Source organism: Pelophylax lessonae (genome assembly GCF_965119305.1).
Source record: "Pelophylax lessonae genome assembly, chromosome: 6".
In the NCBI taxonomy this organism is placed as follows: Eukaryota; Metazoa; Chordata; class Amphibia; order Anura; family Ranidae; genus Pelophylax; species Pelophylax lessonae.
Genome location: NC_138773.1, coordinates 78,852,518 through 78,865,060, shown reverse-complemented (window position 1 = coordinate 78,865,060; position 12,543 = coordinate 78,852,518). Strand labels below are relative to the sequence as shown.

The 12,543-nt window shown below is 41.3% G+C and overlaps 1 protein-coding gene across 1 annotated transcript in view; it reads left to right on the top strand.

Moving 5' to 3' along the window:
• COG7 (component of oligomeric golgi complex 7) overlaps window positions 1-12,543 on the top strand; it is a 119,055-nt gene that overhangs the window by 57,274 nt on the left and 49,238 nt on the right. Inside the window, exons 11-12 of the mRNA XM_082260267.1 lie at window positions 4,950-5,066; window positions 10,599-10,664. Coding sequence (XP_082116393.1) covers window positions 4,950-5,066; window positions 10,599-10,664 — 183 coding nt within the window. The remainder of the gene's footprint in view (window positions 1-4,949; window positions 5,067-10,598; window positions 10,665-12,543) is intronic.

Sequence of the window (12,543 nt, the reverse complement as noted above, 5' to 3'; positions counted from 1 at the left end):
CATGTATCAGATATATTTCAGCAGCCTGGTCTTCCTAACACGACATCCTGGTGATCTCTCCAGAAATACCAGCATCGATGTAGGAAATACAAAAGAACAGAAGATCTAATGCTCTCTGCTTGAAATGGGTTTATTTGAGGCAATAAATAGGAAGTGCGCTTACATTTGATGGCACTCACAGCAGTGCGGGCTATCTACACATCGAAACTCTCTCTGCCAGTGTTCTTCCGGGTATCGGCGTGATGACGCATAGGCTCCTCCCCCCTCTACACATCGAAACACTGGCAGAGAGTGTTTCGATGTGTAGATAGCCCGCACTGCTGTGAGTGCCATCAAATGTAAGCGCACTTCCTATTCAATGGTGTCCAAAGTAGATATGGCCCTTCAAAATAGCACGAGCAAAAAGCGTCCTCCGCCTTCACCTGCATCCTCTGTCTCCTCAGATTCTGAGGTTGATTTGGCCGCTGTGGGCTTTAGTCACCCTACTGGGTCTGCATCCATGCACCTGGAGTGCTCTGATAGTGAGGATGATTCCTCTTCCACTACAGCCGCACATGAAAAAGCACTAGTGGATGCGCTGGTTGTATCACTGCGGGAAACTTTGAAATTGGAGGATGCAGCTACTGCTGCGTTGGCTGCGCCGGTGCAATTTGGTACCCGCAGATCCTCCAAAGCAGCAAAGGTGTTTCCCTTTCCTGCCTATTTCAACAACATTGTCACGAGTCAGTGGGTTTCCCCCAAACGCCCTGTTGGGGTCCCTAAACGTTTCGCTAGAAGGTATCCTTTTTGAAGAGTCCCTGGTAAAAGAAAAGGACAGTACCACCTGTGGTGGACTCGCATGTTTCCAGGTTGAATAAAGCCACCCTTCTCCCATTGGAGGACTCTCCGTCCTTTAACCACTTGCCGACTGCACACAGTATATTTACTGCGGCAGTCGGCCCCGGCCAGGCAGAGTGACGTAGGTCTACGTCACTCGCCTGTCACTCCTTCTAGAGCCAATAGCGGGCGAGCGCGCGCCCGCCTAGGCTCGTTCACGGAGGAGTGCGGGAGTGTGACTGGCGGACCCGACGTCCGCCAGTCACACTACGATCGCCGGTACAGCGGGAGAAAGACAGAGCGGCTTATGTAAACAAGCCGCCTGTCAGTTCTCCCTGTGTAAAAATGAAGATCAGACGGTTCTACTATGTAGAACCGTTGATCTTTGTTTTTATACCAATAGCAATGTCCCACTACAGTTAGAAGCACGCCCCTAGGACACACTTAACCCCTCCCTGTCCAATACAGTTAACCCCTTCCCTGCCAGTGTCATTTTTGCAGTAACAGTGCATATATATAGCACTGATTACTGCAGTAATGTCACTGGTACCCCCAAAAGTGTCAAAAATGTCAGTCAAGGGTCCGATCTGTCCGCCGCAATGTCGCAGTACCGCAAAAAAAATAGCAGATCGCCGCCATTACTCGTTTAAAAAAAAAAAAACACCAAAAATGACAAAAAACTTTCCCTTTGTTAGTAAACGCGATAACTTTTGCGCAAACCAATCAAAATACCCTTTTTGCAATTTTTTTTTTTACCAAACATAGGTAGCGTAAAACAAATTGGCCAAAAATGTTAAAAAATTTAGATTTTTACATTTTTTTGGGGGGAATTTCATATAAAAAAAAGTGAAAAATATTGTTATTTTTGCAAAAATTACGCTCTTTTTTTGTTTATAGCGCATGATCAAAAAATCGCACAGGTGATCAAATACCACCAAAAGAAAGCTCTGTTTGTGGGAAAAAAAGAACGTGAAATTCATTTAGGTACAGCGTCGCACGACCGCGCAATTGTCCGTTAAAGTCACACAGTAAAAAAACGCAAAAAACCCCCTGGTCTTTTAGCAGGAAAATCCTCCGGTGGTAAAGTGGTTAAGGACCCTTTTGACAAGAGAGCTTTCATTTTAACTTATATGGGCGTGACCGGCCACGGCCAGGTCCCGAGACCCCCTGTTTGTACCTCCTCGCCCGCCCTGTGCTAGACTGGTTGCTGGAATCGCCAGCCGCCTGGCATCTAGCAACCAGTGACGTCACAGTCTCAAGAGGAAAGCAAGGCCGAGAAGAGGACCCTGCATGCATAGCGAAGGAGGATCTTCCTCGTCCTTCTCCATGCCTATTACTGACTCTCTGGCTCCACCCACCTCCTCCCTCCATCTTCTACTGTATGGCCACTGCGGATAGGAAGGACAGGAGCAGAACCAGAGTCGACCTGCTATCTGTGGGGAGCAGTGAGTGTCAACATATTATGTGTTAAAACTATTTTAAAATAATTTGGGGAAAAAAAGTCATTTTCGGTTTTCGGCCAAGGGCATCCTGAATTTTCTGTTTCAGCCCAGAATTTTCATTTCGGTGCATCCCTAATTTGAGCAATCAGGGTGTACCTGGCGGCCACTAAGTCGTTCGGAAAATCAGATTCTCTTTTTGTCCTTATGGATGGTCTCCATCTGCTGCAACCATTTCAGGCAGACAGCGGTGCAGGCCTAATACATTAAGAGTCAGGATCCCCTTTTACCTGTTAAGGCGCATTCTACGTGGGCGCTTAGTGCCTCTTGGGCCTTCCGTCATCAGGCGTCGGTAGTGCAGGTTTGCAAGGCGGCCACCTGGTCGTCCATGCACGCTTTCACAAAATTTTATAAGGTGGGTGTGTTGGCATCTGCTGATGCTTCTTTTGGCCGCAAGGTTTTGCAGGCCGCTGTTGGAGAGGATTAGTCCTCTTTGAAAGTGTGTTTTGTCAGATGAGGTCCAGTTGTTCTTGGTTAAGCTCCCGCCGTTTACATGGTTGGCTATGTTTAGCCTTTGGGAATTGTGTTTTGTTGCTGTGTTCTTCCTACCCCTCATGTTGACACTGCTGTGGGACGTCCCAAGGGTCAAGAAGATTTGGAGCCTTGTCCGTCATTGAAGGAAAAAGAGAACCTGGATTTTTGTCTTACCGTAAAATCCTTTTGTCTGATGTTCATTGATGGACACAACACCTGCCTCGTTATTGAGTCGGGTTTTATGTTCGAACACTGCTTGTTACAAAACTGAAGACCTATAGCAGGAAGTGGGACTATACCCCCTAGGACTGCCCTATAGGCATAGTCAAAATGTTTTCTGCCTAGTGTCCTACTCCTGTAGGGGGCAGCATAAACCCAAGGGTCAAGAAGATCTGGAGCTGTGTCCATCAAAGAACATCAGAGAAAATAATTTTACGGTAAGACAAAAATCCATTTTTTTTTTTTAAATAAAAGCAATGGTTTTAGGATAATGCACTAGCTCTGTGCGCCCTCTCTTTCTCTTCGTGGTTTCAGTTGTGCAGACTCCCCCAGTTTTAAGAGGGAGACAAGATGAGATGTATTCATACAAGCCAGGATTGAAGTATAGATTACCTACATTTTGCAGGCCCACTTCTAAGCGCAGGAGGTTTTTGTGCTTGTGACTATCTGTAAACTCATAGAGTTTACGAAGTGTGCTCCTTACAGCACATATCAAAAAGCCACTTATTTAGTTTAAATATTAATTATTTAATGTTTTGCTTTAAAGAAAATCTTTCATGAACCTGGGTAATTCTGAGTATGCAAATCGAAAAAAAAAAAAAAAACCTAAGCAGTTTTTTTTTGCAATAAAAACAAATTGCTGTTTTTTGAAAATTTTCCGTTCTCATGATTAGGTATTCTTTGAGAAATTGATTTTCTCTTACCTTCACCTCATTAACATGCTTTATTCCTTTAAGCCAGCCATAGTGGGGGCAATTTTCTTTCCTGCAACCATCGGTTGCAGGAAAGAAAATCGCTTGATTCCCACATCAACACAGACAGTGTTGATGGGGGAATCCGTCACGCAGATTCATTGTGTTCTCAGAACGGGGGGAGCCGTCTCTGCTGGGAGAACACAGGGATTACTACTAGCGGCTATAATAGCCGCTAGCAATGATCACATGTTAAATCCAACAGGCTGGTTTTACCGAAGTTGATCGATCAACTTTGGTACATTCAACCTGTCCATACATAGTTTGAATCCCTGCTGAACCGGCTGAGATGCAAACCGTCTATGGCAGGCTTTAATGAGGTGAAGGTAAACGAAAATCCATTTCACAAAGAATACCCAATCATGTGAATGGCAAATTTAAAAAACCGCAACTTGTTTTTACTGCAAGTAACATCTGCTTATGTTTTTTTTTTTTTTTTTTCCATTTATATACTCCGAATTTCCCAGGTCCATTAAAGATTTCCGTTAAAGGAAAACTTCTCAACCACAGTGATTTTTAATTTAGCCACTAGAAAGAGGAGACACTAAATTTGCATGGCTTACCTCTTTACCAGCTGTAGCTGTCACTGCCCCTCCTCTCCACCTCATCCATATGGAGAATCCCTTGCATTCATTGAAAAAATACAAGTCATTCTCCACATGGCATCAGTGCAAAGTTAGAGACCCTCTGTGGTCAGTGTGTAGTTAGGCAGTCGCTCGGCACAAGGCCTGGATGATCACAGTGACACTGTAGTAGCACTGACTACTACAGTGCATAACCGCTTCTCCAGCCATTCCTCAAATATGAGATATGCATACTTTCATTGGTCCAAGGTGGACCAATGTAACTATGCAATTAAGATAATACCTGGAGTTCAGCTTCAAACAAAATGCTAACATATGCAATGTCTATTACATCAGCACATTGTCCCAGGCAGTGTAGTATTTGGCTCCTTTACAGAACTGCTGTCATGCCAGAATAAATCAGGTGCGGTTAACTTATTGGGGGATATCATTATCAGTATTTACTGGCATATCTGTTATTAAACAAAGGCAAAACCCAGCTTTGCTTACATTGCTGGCAACCCCACTTCATTTGGTGCTGCTTAACATACAGGTGTGTAAGAAGCGTCGCGTCATGGTTTTGCTCCAGCGCCTTTCATTTGTTTTCTGTGTTCTCTGTTTCCCAGATATGTGTCAGATTTCACAAACACGCTACAGTCAATAAGGAAGAAGTACAAACTAGACAATATGCCCTCTGATTCCCTATTCCTGGAAGACTGGGCAGCCTTCCAGAACTCAGTCAGGTAATGTTCCTTGGGCTGCTTGTGTAAGCGGTTGATGGGGTATATAGTGGAAAGATTGCATTCTTTCTGGATTATGCTGTCAAATTCAAAAAACAATGAATGTGAAAAATAATGCTGTGGATAAACAGGGGACATGAGACACTTACCAATGAGATTACCTCATTTCTGTTTAGGCCTCAGGTTGCAGACAGAAGCCTCACGTTCCTTTTACTCCTTATTTTTCTCTTGTATCCTATCTCCTTGCCTCTCCTCTCCGCTCATGTCTGCTCTACCTTTCTCTTGTATTACCTCTCCTCGAATATCTTACTTTCTCAACTCTTGTATCACTACTCCTCTTGTTTCTCCTATTTTTTATTTTTTTTCCCATATCACATCTCTTCCCATATCTCCTCTCCTCATATCTTTTCTCCTTCTCTCGTCTTTTCACATATTTTTCCTCTGCCCGTGTACCACTTATCCTCTCCTCTTGCATCGCATCCCTTCTATAACCTCTCCTCCTTCTTCTCTCCTTCTCTTTCATATCTCGTTTCCACTTTCCTTTCCCCTTGTGCATTTGCTCTCCTCTTTCTTCTCCCTGCTCACATTTCCTTTCACTATCTCATCTTAACTTAATGTTGATAAATTAAGGATTATGCACTTGGGGGCTAAAATATTGCATGCATCTTACATTGTAGGAGGAGAACAAGTGGGGGAGTCAAGGTTGAGAAGGATCCAGGCGTTCTAGTAGATCATAGACTAAATAACATGCAATGCCAAGCTGAGGTTTCTAAAGCTATCAAAATACTTTCTTGTATTAAAAGAGCTATGGACCACAGAAAGACATAATTTTTCTCCTGTACAAATCATTAGTAAACCCCCATCTAGAATCTGCTGTTCACTTTTGGGTACCATTTAACAATAATGCCCCTTTCAAACGTTCTATTTTCTTCATCCGTTCCACCACTTTTTTTCGTTAGAAAATCGGATGAAAAATGGATGCAGACTTAAAGCAGTTGTATACAACAAGCGGTTGTAAAAACCCTGCAGGACAAAGGCATAATAAGCTAGTATGCATCGCATATGAGCTCATTGTGAAATACTTACCTTAGAACGAAGCCCCAGCACAGTCGTCTGGACAACGCTGAGGGAGCTGACTTCTTCCCTTGGCATCTCTTCCTGGTTCGGCGGCTCCAGAGCTGTGAGTGGTGATGTGATGACGCATTCGTGCGGAAGTTTCACTTTCCAGCAAGATCCGGCACGGAACTCTGAAGGTCCTCCGGACCATCAGAGCGCATGCGCCGCAGACGTCAGTGGCTGCATGCAGGTTGAATATCTCCTAAACCATGCAGGTTCAGGAGATATTAACTGTACCTACAGGTAAGCCTTATTACAGGCTTACCTGTAGGTAAAAGTCATATAGCGGAGTATACTACCGCTTTAGGTTTTTACATCCGTTGTGTACATTATTTTCTAATGAATTTCTAATTTTTGCAACAATTAGAATTCAAAGCGTCAAAAACTAATCAGCTGATCCAAATTCTATTTTAAGAATAGCTGGTTGCTGATGAGCGGGCCGGCAGGGTGGCTTCTGCATCCTTAGCAACCGATTAAATTATCAGCTGTCCGCAAAAAATGTTACCGGCAATTGAAAGAATAGTTAAAAAAAAAAAATGCGTGGGAGTAAAGGGGGGGGGGGGGTGGTTGAGCAAGGACATTTTTTTAATTATGGCATGGGGTTCCCATGCCATACTGGACCTGAAGGTTTGCCTGCTTTTTTTTTTTCACAATTTTTTTATTGCTGGCAATTGTTTCTACATTTCATGCTGTTGCACCCTCTGTTTTTTTTTTTTTTTTTTTTTCTAGTGTTGCTTTTTTTTTGGGCTTCTCCAGCCTTTCGAGGGCTGCAACACTTTGACAAATTTGAAGTAGTTGAAGATCTGTAGTCTACCAATGCCTGAGCATCATTTTAGGCTTTGGGGGTTGTTCTTTTGATCTGCATAGTTGAGAACCAGGCCTAAAAGCAAAACTAGGGCAATTGTTCTATACTTTTCTCTTTCAAATTGTAAAGCGTAGTAGTAAATGTTAAAGTGTACAGTGTACTTCATTCCCAGAATTTTTTGCCTAACATTTGAAATTTCACATGTAGCTAATGCATATATTAAGTATATCTAAAGCCAAAACTTTTTTTTTTTTTTTTAATTTTGGATGGAGTAGAGAAGGGTTAAAACTGCTGTATCATTTTTTTGTTTAAATAATCTGTGTCTCGTTGGGAAAATATCCCTTCTCCTTCTATCTTGCAGACTCTCTCACTTTCATTTCTGGTGACATTGGTGATTGGGACATTTAGAGAGCGTGAATCCCTCTAACAGGGACATAACAAGCAATAAAAACCTTACAGTGGTTGTAAATCCACAAGGCTGAGAAAAAATGTTTTGCCTTTTTAGTTATATTTCTTTTCAATATTTTTTATTGAGTTTTACATAAAAATAAGCATAGCATAGTCATTCCTTGTATATATTTAGCAGAGGGGTATTGTACAAGCATTACATAGCTAAGTATTGCAATACCAGTTACAGTACATTCAACTGGAGTATATATTGTACAGAACTTATTTGTATATACACTTATGTGTAACAAAGAAAAAGAGTTGTATAGAAGATCAGTTATCGAGGCGTCTGAATCGTCTCGCCCTCTCAAGATCTCTCTAATGGTCAGTGTGGGCTCAACGTCAGGCATTCCGGAACCGATTCAACTCAAGGTTATTAACAAAAAAGTGCACCGTAAAGGTATATCTGCTGTGGTATGGAATAAATTATTCAACCCATGTCTTCCACTTTTTTTCCAATAAGGGCATGGATTAGTTCAGACCTGCTATATGCTTTCCGCATGTGTATTGGATATTCACTTTGTGTATAACTCAGATAGATTTGGGACTGTCTCCTGTTTCGATTTTCTGGTTATCGGTAAGCGGGCAGCTATTAATATGTGACATATTAAGTATTGTTTGTAAAGTGGTCAATACGCATTACAAAGAGGGCTATAGAGTGGTTTGGTGTTGTGTATACCCGTAACTTGGGAAATTAGGCTAAATACTGAGGTCCAGAAGTTCCTCAAAGCTCTACATGCCCGCAGAATGTGAAACAGGTCTCCATCCTGTACACAGTTGCGCCAACATGCTGGGGAGGAATCATAAAACATATGCTCTAGTTTGATGGATGTCATGTACCACCTGTATACTATTTTTATGGCATTTTCCCAATGAGAGGTACAGTGGGTTGATTTTAGAGTTAAGGATAGTGCCTTGTTCCATTCCATAAGTGGGTATTCTGTTCGAAGTTTTTTTTCCCATTTAATTATTTGAGGTGGTTTATTTTCTGATTGTTGATTATTTAGGTATTTATACAATCAGGTTACTCCTTTCTGTGGTGTTGTAGAAGGACCAAATGTTGTTATTGACATTTACATATGAGGGAGGGATAGTATTTATGGAAGTGTTTTATTTGAGCTACTTTATATAAGTTATTTGTGTCTTGTGAGGCCCTCATATTGTCTAAGGTTTGTTGTGTTATTTGGGGTCTTGGGCCAATTGAAAATGAGGGAATTAAGTATTCGTATGCAGTTAGAGGGATTTTTATTGCTTCGAGTGAGTCAGTATATGGGACTCAGTGGAGAGTGGATGCCCAGGCTTCTACTGATGCGAGAATGGTGATAGTTTTTGTCCGCTTTATCTTCTATTGGGTGGCTTTGCTAATAATAAAGAAGGGAGATCTCTGCTAGATAAAGTAGATTTCTCTATGTTGACCCAATGTTTGGTGGGATTAGGTTCAAACCAGGCTTGATTTAAGCTGATCCAAAATAGCTGCATATGGTAAACTTGGATATTAGGGAGATTTACTCCGCCTTGATGTTTGTGGAGGATGTTGCAGGCTATTCTTGGTTTCCCTGAGTTCCAGATATAGGTATTGATATAGTTATTTAAAGTGGAGAAGAAGTGTGTTGGAAGAGAAATAGGGAAGGTGGGGAGCAAATAGAGTATCTTTGGAAGGGATAGCATTTTAAACGCTGCAATACGACCCAACCATGAAGTCTCAGATTTTTGTAGTTTTGTAGATCTTGTTTGATGTTTTGTAGGAGGAGGTTGAGGAAGTTGGCTTCATATAAGGAAGAAACAGGGGTAGTTAGTTTAATCCCCAGGTAGTCAATCGTTTTATTATTCCTTACATAAGGAAACTCCTGTTTTAAGAGAATGATGGCTGACCTATTAATTCCTATAGGGATGGATGATTTAGTAACATTTATTTTATAGTAAGAAATTTCTCTGAATTTTCTTATTTCTTCCTGTACCGCCTTTAGGGAAGGAGCAACATTTGTTAGTGTTAAAATGACATAATCCGCAAAAAGTCCTATTTCTTGGGAGTAGTCATCTGGGGTTATTCCTTTTATTAGGGGGTTTTGTTTAATGGATTTGGCAAAGGGTTCCATTACTAGTGTGAAAAGAATTGGGGATAAAGGACACCCCTGCCTGGTCCCATTAGTTATCTTAAATGGGTCTGATAATGTGTTAGAGGTGTATACTTGGGCCGAAGGTCTAGAGTACAGTGCTGAGATGGCTGTATGTATGGGGCCCTGGCTTCCAAATGTTTGTAGCATTTGTTTGAGGTACCCCCGATGGACCCAGTTGAAGGCCTTTTCAGAGTCTAACGTTAGGAATGCCGCAGACTTTCTCTTGGATTCCATTACCATAAGAAGGTTGATCATCCTCCTAGTGCCATCTGAGGCTTGGCGGCCCTTTACAAACCCAATTTTGGTCCATATTGATTAATGTGGGGATAATATCTGCCAATCGGTTTGCTATTATTTTTGCGAATATTTTTAAGTCTGAGTTTTGTGGACTCGTGGGCTCCTTCCCTGGTTTTGGCAAGGTGACAATGATTACTTTAAGCATTTCTGCAGGGAAGGATCCGGAGGTTGTAGCTGTTTGAAATAGCAAGTGTGGGGTCAAGGTAGTCAGAAAAGTCTTGTAGTATTCTGAAGGACAGTCCATCTGCTTCTGGGGATTTATTGTTAGGAAGAGATTTGATGACTTTAGTGACTTCTGTTAATGTCATAGGGGAGTTTAGTTTTCTTAGGGTCTTCATCTGTAGTAGAGTTGAGGTAGCTATGTATGGCTTCATCGTTGGGTTGTATAGTGTTAGGGTCGGTTTTCAGGTTGTATAGAGTGTGATAGTAGTTCCGAAAGGTATTTGCTATATCTTTCGGATGGAGCATTTTGGAGGTAGTACCTTGTTTTAGTAGGTATGATATGGAGTTTTTCAGTCATCTTGTCTAAAGTTGGTTGGCTAACAGTTTGCCCGCTTTGTTACTTTGGGAGTAACAAGTGGCTTCCATGTTACGGAGCTATCTTTCGTGATCATTCAGCATAAGGAGTCTCAGTTTGTGGTCATGGGCTTTATTTATATTTCAATGGTTTACATTTTAGGAAAAAACACATGCTGTGTTTTTTTTTTTTTTTTTTTTAATTGTCCTAATTATTGTTCTTTGTTTCCTTTCCAGGATCATAGCTACTTGTGGTGAGTTGTTAAGACAATGTGGTGACTTCGAACAACAGCTGGCAAGTCGGTAAGCAAAGCATTCATAACTCAGTCTTGACACTACTCCCAGGCTATATGCAGTACACCACAAGGCTTTTACAGTTGGCGCTGCATACTTGAACACAGCAGACCTATCACAGCTATCACCCAGACACAAGAAGAAGTATATACAGTATGTGAACTTCATGCTTCTATGTGTTTTTGGGAATCAGGCTTTGTCATACTCAGTGTCAAGTAGAACATGGACCCCAAAAAACACCATATCTGTAATATTTTTCATATGTTTTTTTTTGTTCCTTGTGCATCCTGGTCAAAACTTTCATAATCATATTAAGTATTCTTAAGCTTGGAAAAATTCTTTCAAGGGGCTTTATACCCAAAAATTGTTTTGTACAGACTGAGGCCGCGAGATGGGGAATCATTTTGGCCTTCATACATACATACACATATATATATATATATATATATATAATTGTTTGCTGGTCTTATGTCTAAGATATACATTACATAGTGGTAGATTGACTTGCCTCAATATTTAGTGACCGCCTTGTCCCTTGAACAGTTTTTAGCTTTGTAGGGCCTCAGCTCTTTCTGAGCTGTCATTCACAAAACATATAGGTGATTGTTGCTGCTCAACATGGATCATAAAGATCTTCTTGGGTAGAGATCACATTTAATCCAATTAACTACGAGTATTCGTATTTCCACAAAAGCTGTATAATAATTGGTCACCTACCTGCAACCTTAACAGATACATGGTATATTTTAAGGTTATTATTTTTCCACTTGTATATGTGCCAAAATTGGGTTTTGTTTAGTCATTTGTTTCTTTTTTTTTTTTTTTTTTGAGGGTTTGTGAACATTCCTGTGCTATTCCACATATGCCACAGTACGATTTTGTTTAGTCAATATTTTCTCAAGTATTTGTGCACAGTCTTGATGTTCTAGTGCTATTCTACATGTACCTTAATGTGGTTTTGTTTAGTCAATATTGTCTCAAGTATTTGTGAGCAGTCTTGATGTTCTAGTGCTTTTCTACCAATGCATTGTGCACCTGCCCTATTTGGATGGTATTTTTTTGTTTTTCCTCTTTCTCATTTGAGGGACACAGTAAGTCATTCACCTTCGGGTTATATTGCCATGCGCAGGAGGATTGGACAAACAGAAAAACTGTAGGCCAACCCAGGAGAACCCCTTTTACTACCAGCTAGTGTTCTTGTGTTCGTTTTTGCTAGTGTTCTTGGAGGATAGACGTCAGTTTTGCTGTAACAGGTACAACCAGCTCTCATGCTGCTTGCAGCACACCCACTGATGAGGGCAAAATCTACAGCCTGGAATTCTTGCCCTTTATTTTAGTATATCCCATCTTCAGAGTCTTTCCTTGCTCTGTTAAATGTGGTTGACTCATTTTGCCCTTTCTGGTAGCTCAAAACGCCTAGGTATTTACTGACTCTGACCTCAAAGACCACAAGCTCGCTCCTGCTGCAGATTCGGCATCTGATATTGAGCCATCAACCTCTAGGTCTCTGTCTGAATCAGAGTCACTCCTGTCCTTCCTGAATGAACTTGTCTCCAAGGGCACACAGTGCCATTACTCTTAAAAAAAAAAAAAAAAAAAAACCTTTTCAGGTCCGATATATGTGGTATGCCACATTGTCAAACTAAAGGATCAGCGTCTTACTTCTAACTGTACTATTCCCAGTCTTGGGTCCTTTAGAGCCCCTAGAACCACAAAGACTTTCCTGATGCTGTTCCACATCTTCCTCTGTGGGGATTTCAAATTCAAACACCCTGGCAAGATGTTTGCTTCCTCCTAGCACTTAGCCTACTATCTGTGTCCGCATTAAGAGGACCTTGTAAAAAAAAAAAAAAGTTGTCTGTCTCCACTTGAATCTAGCAGTGTCCCA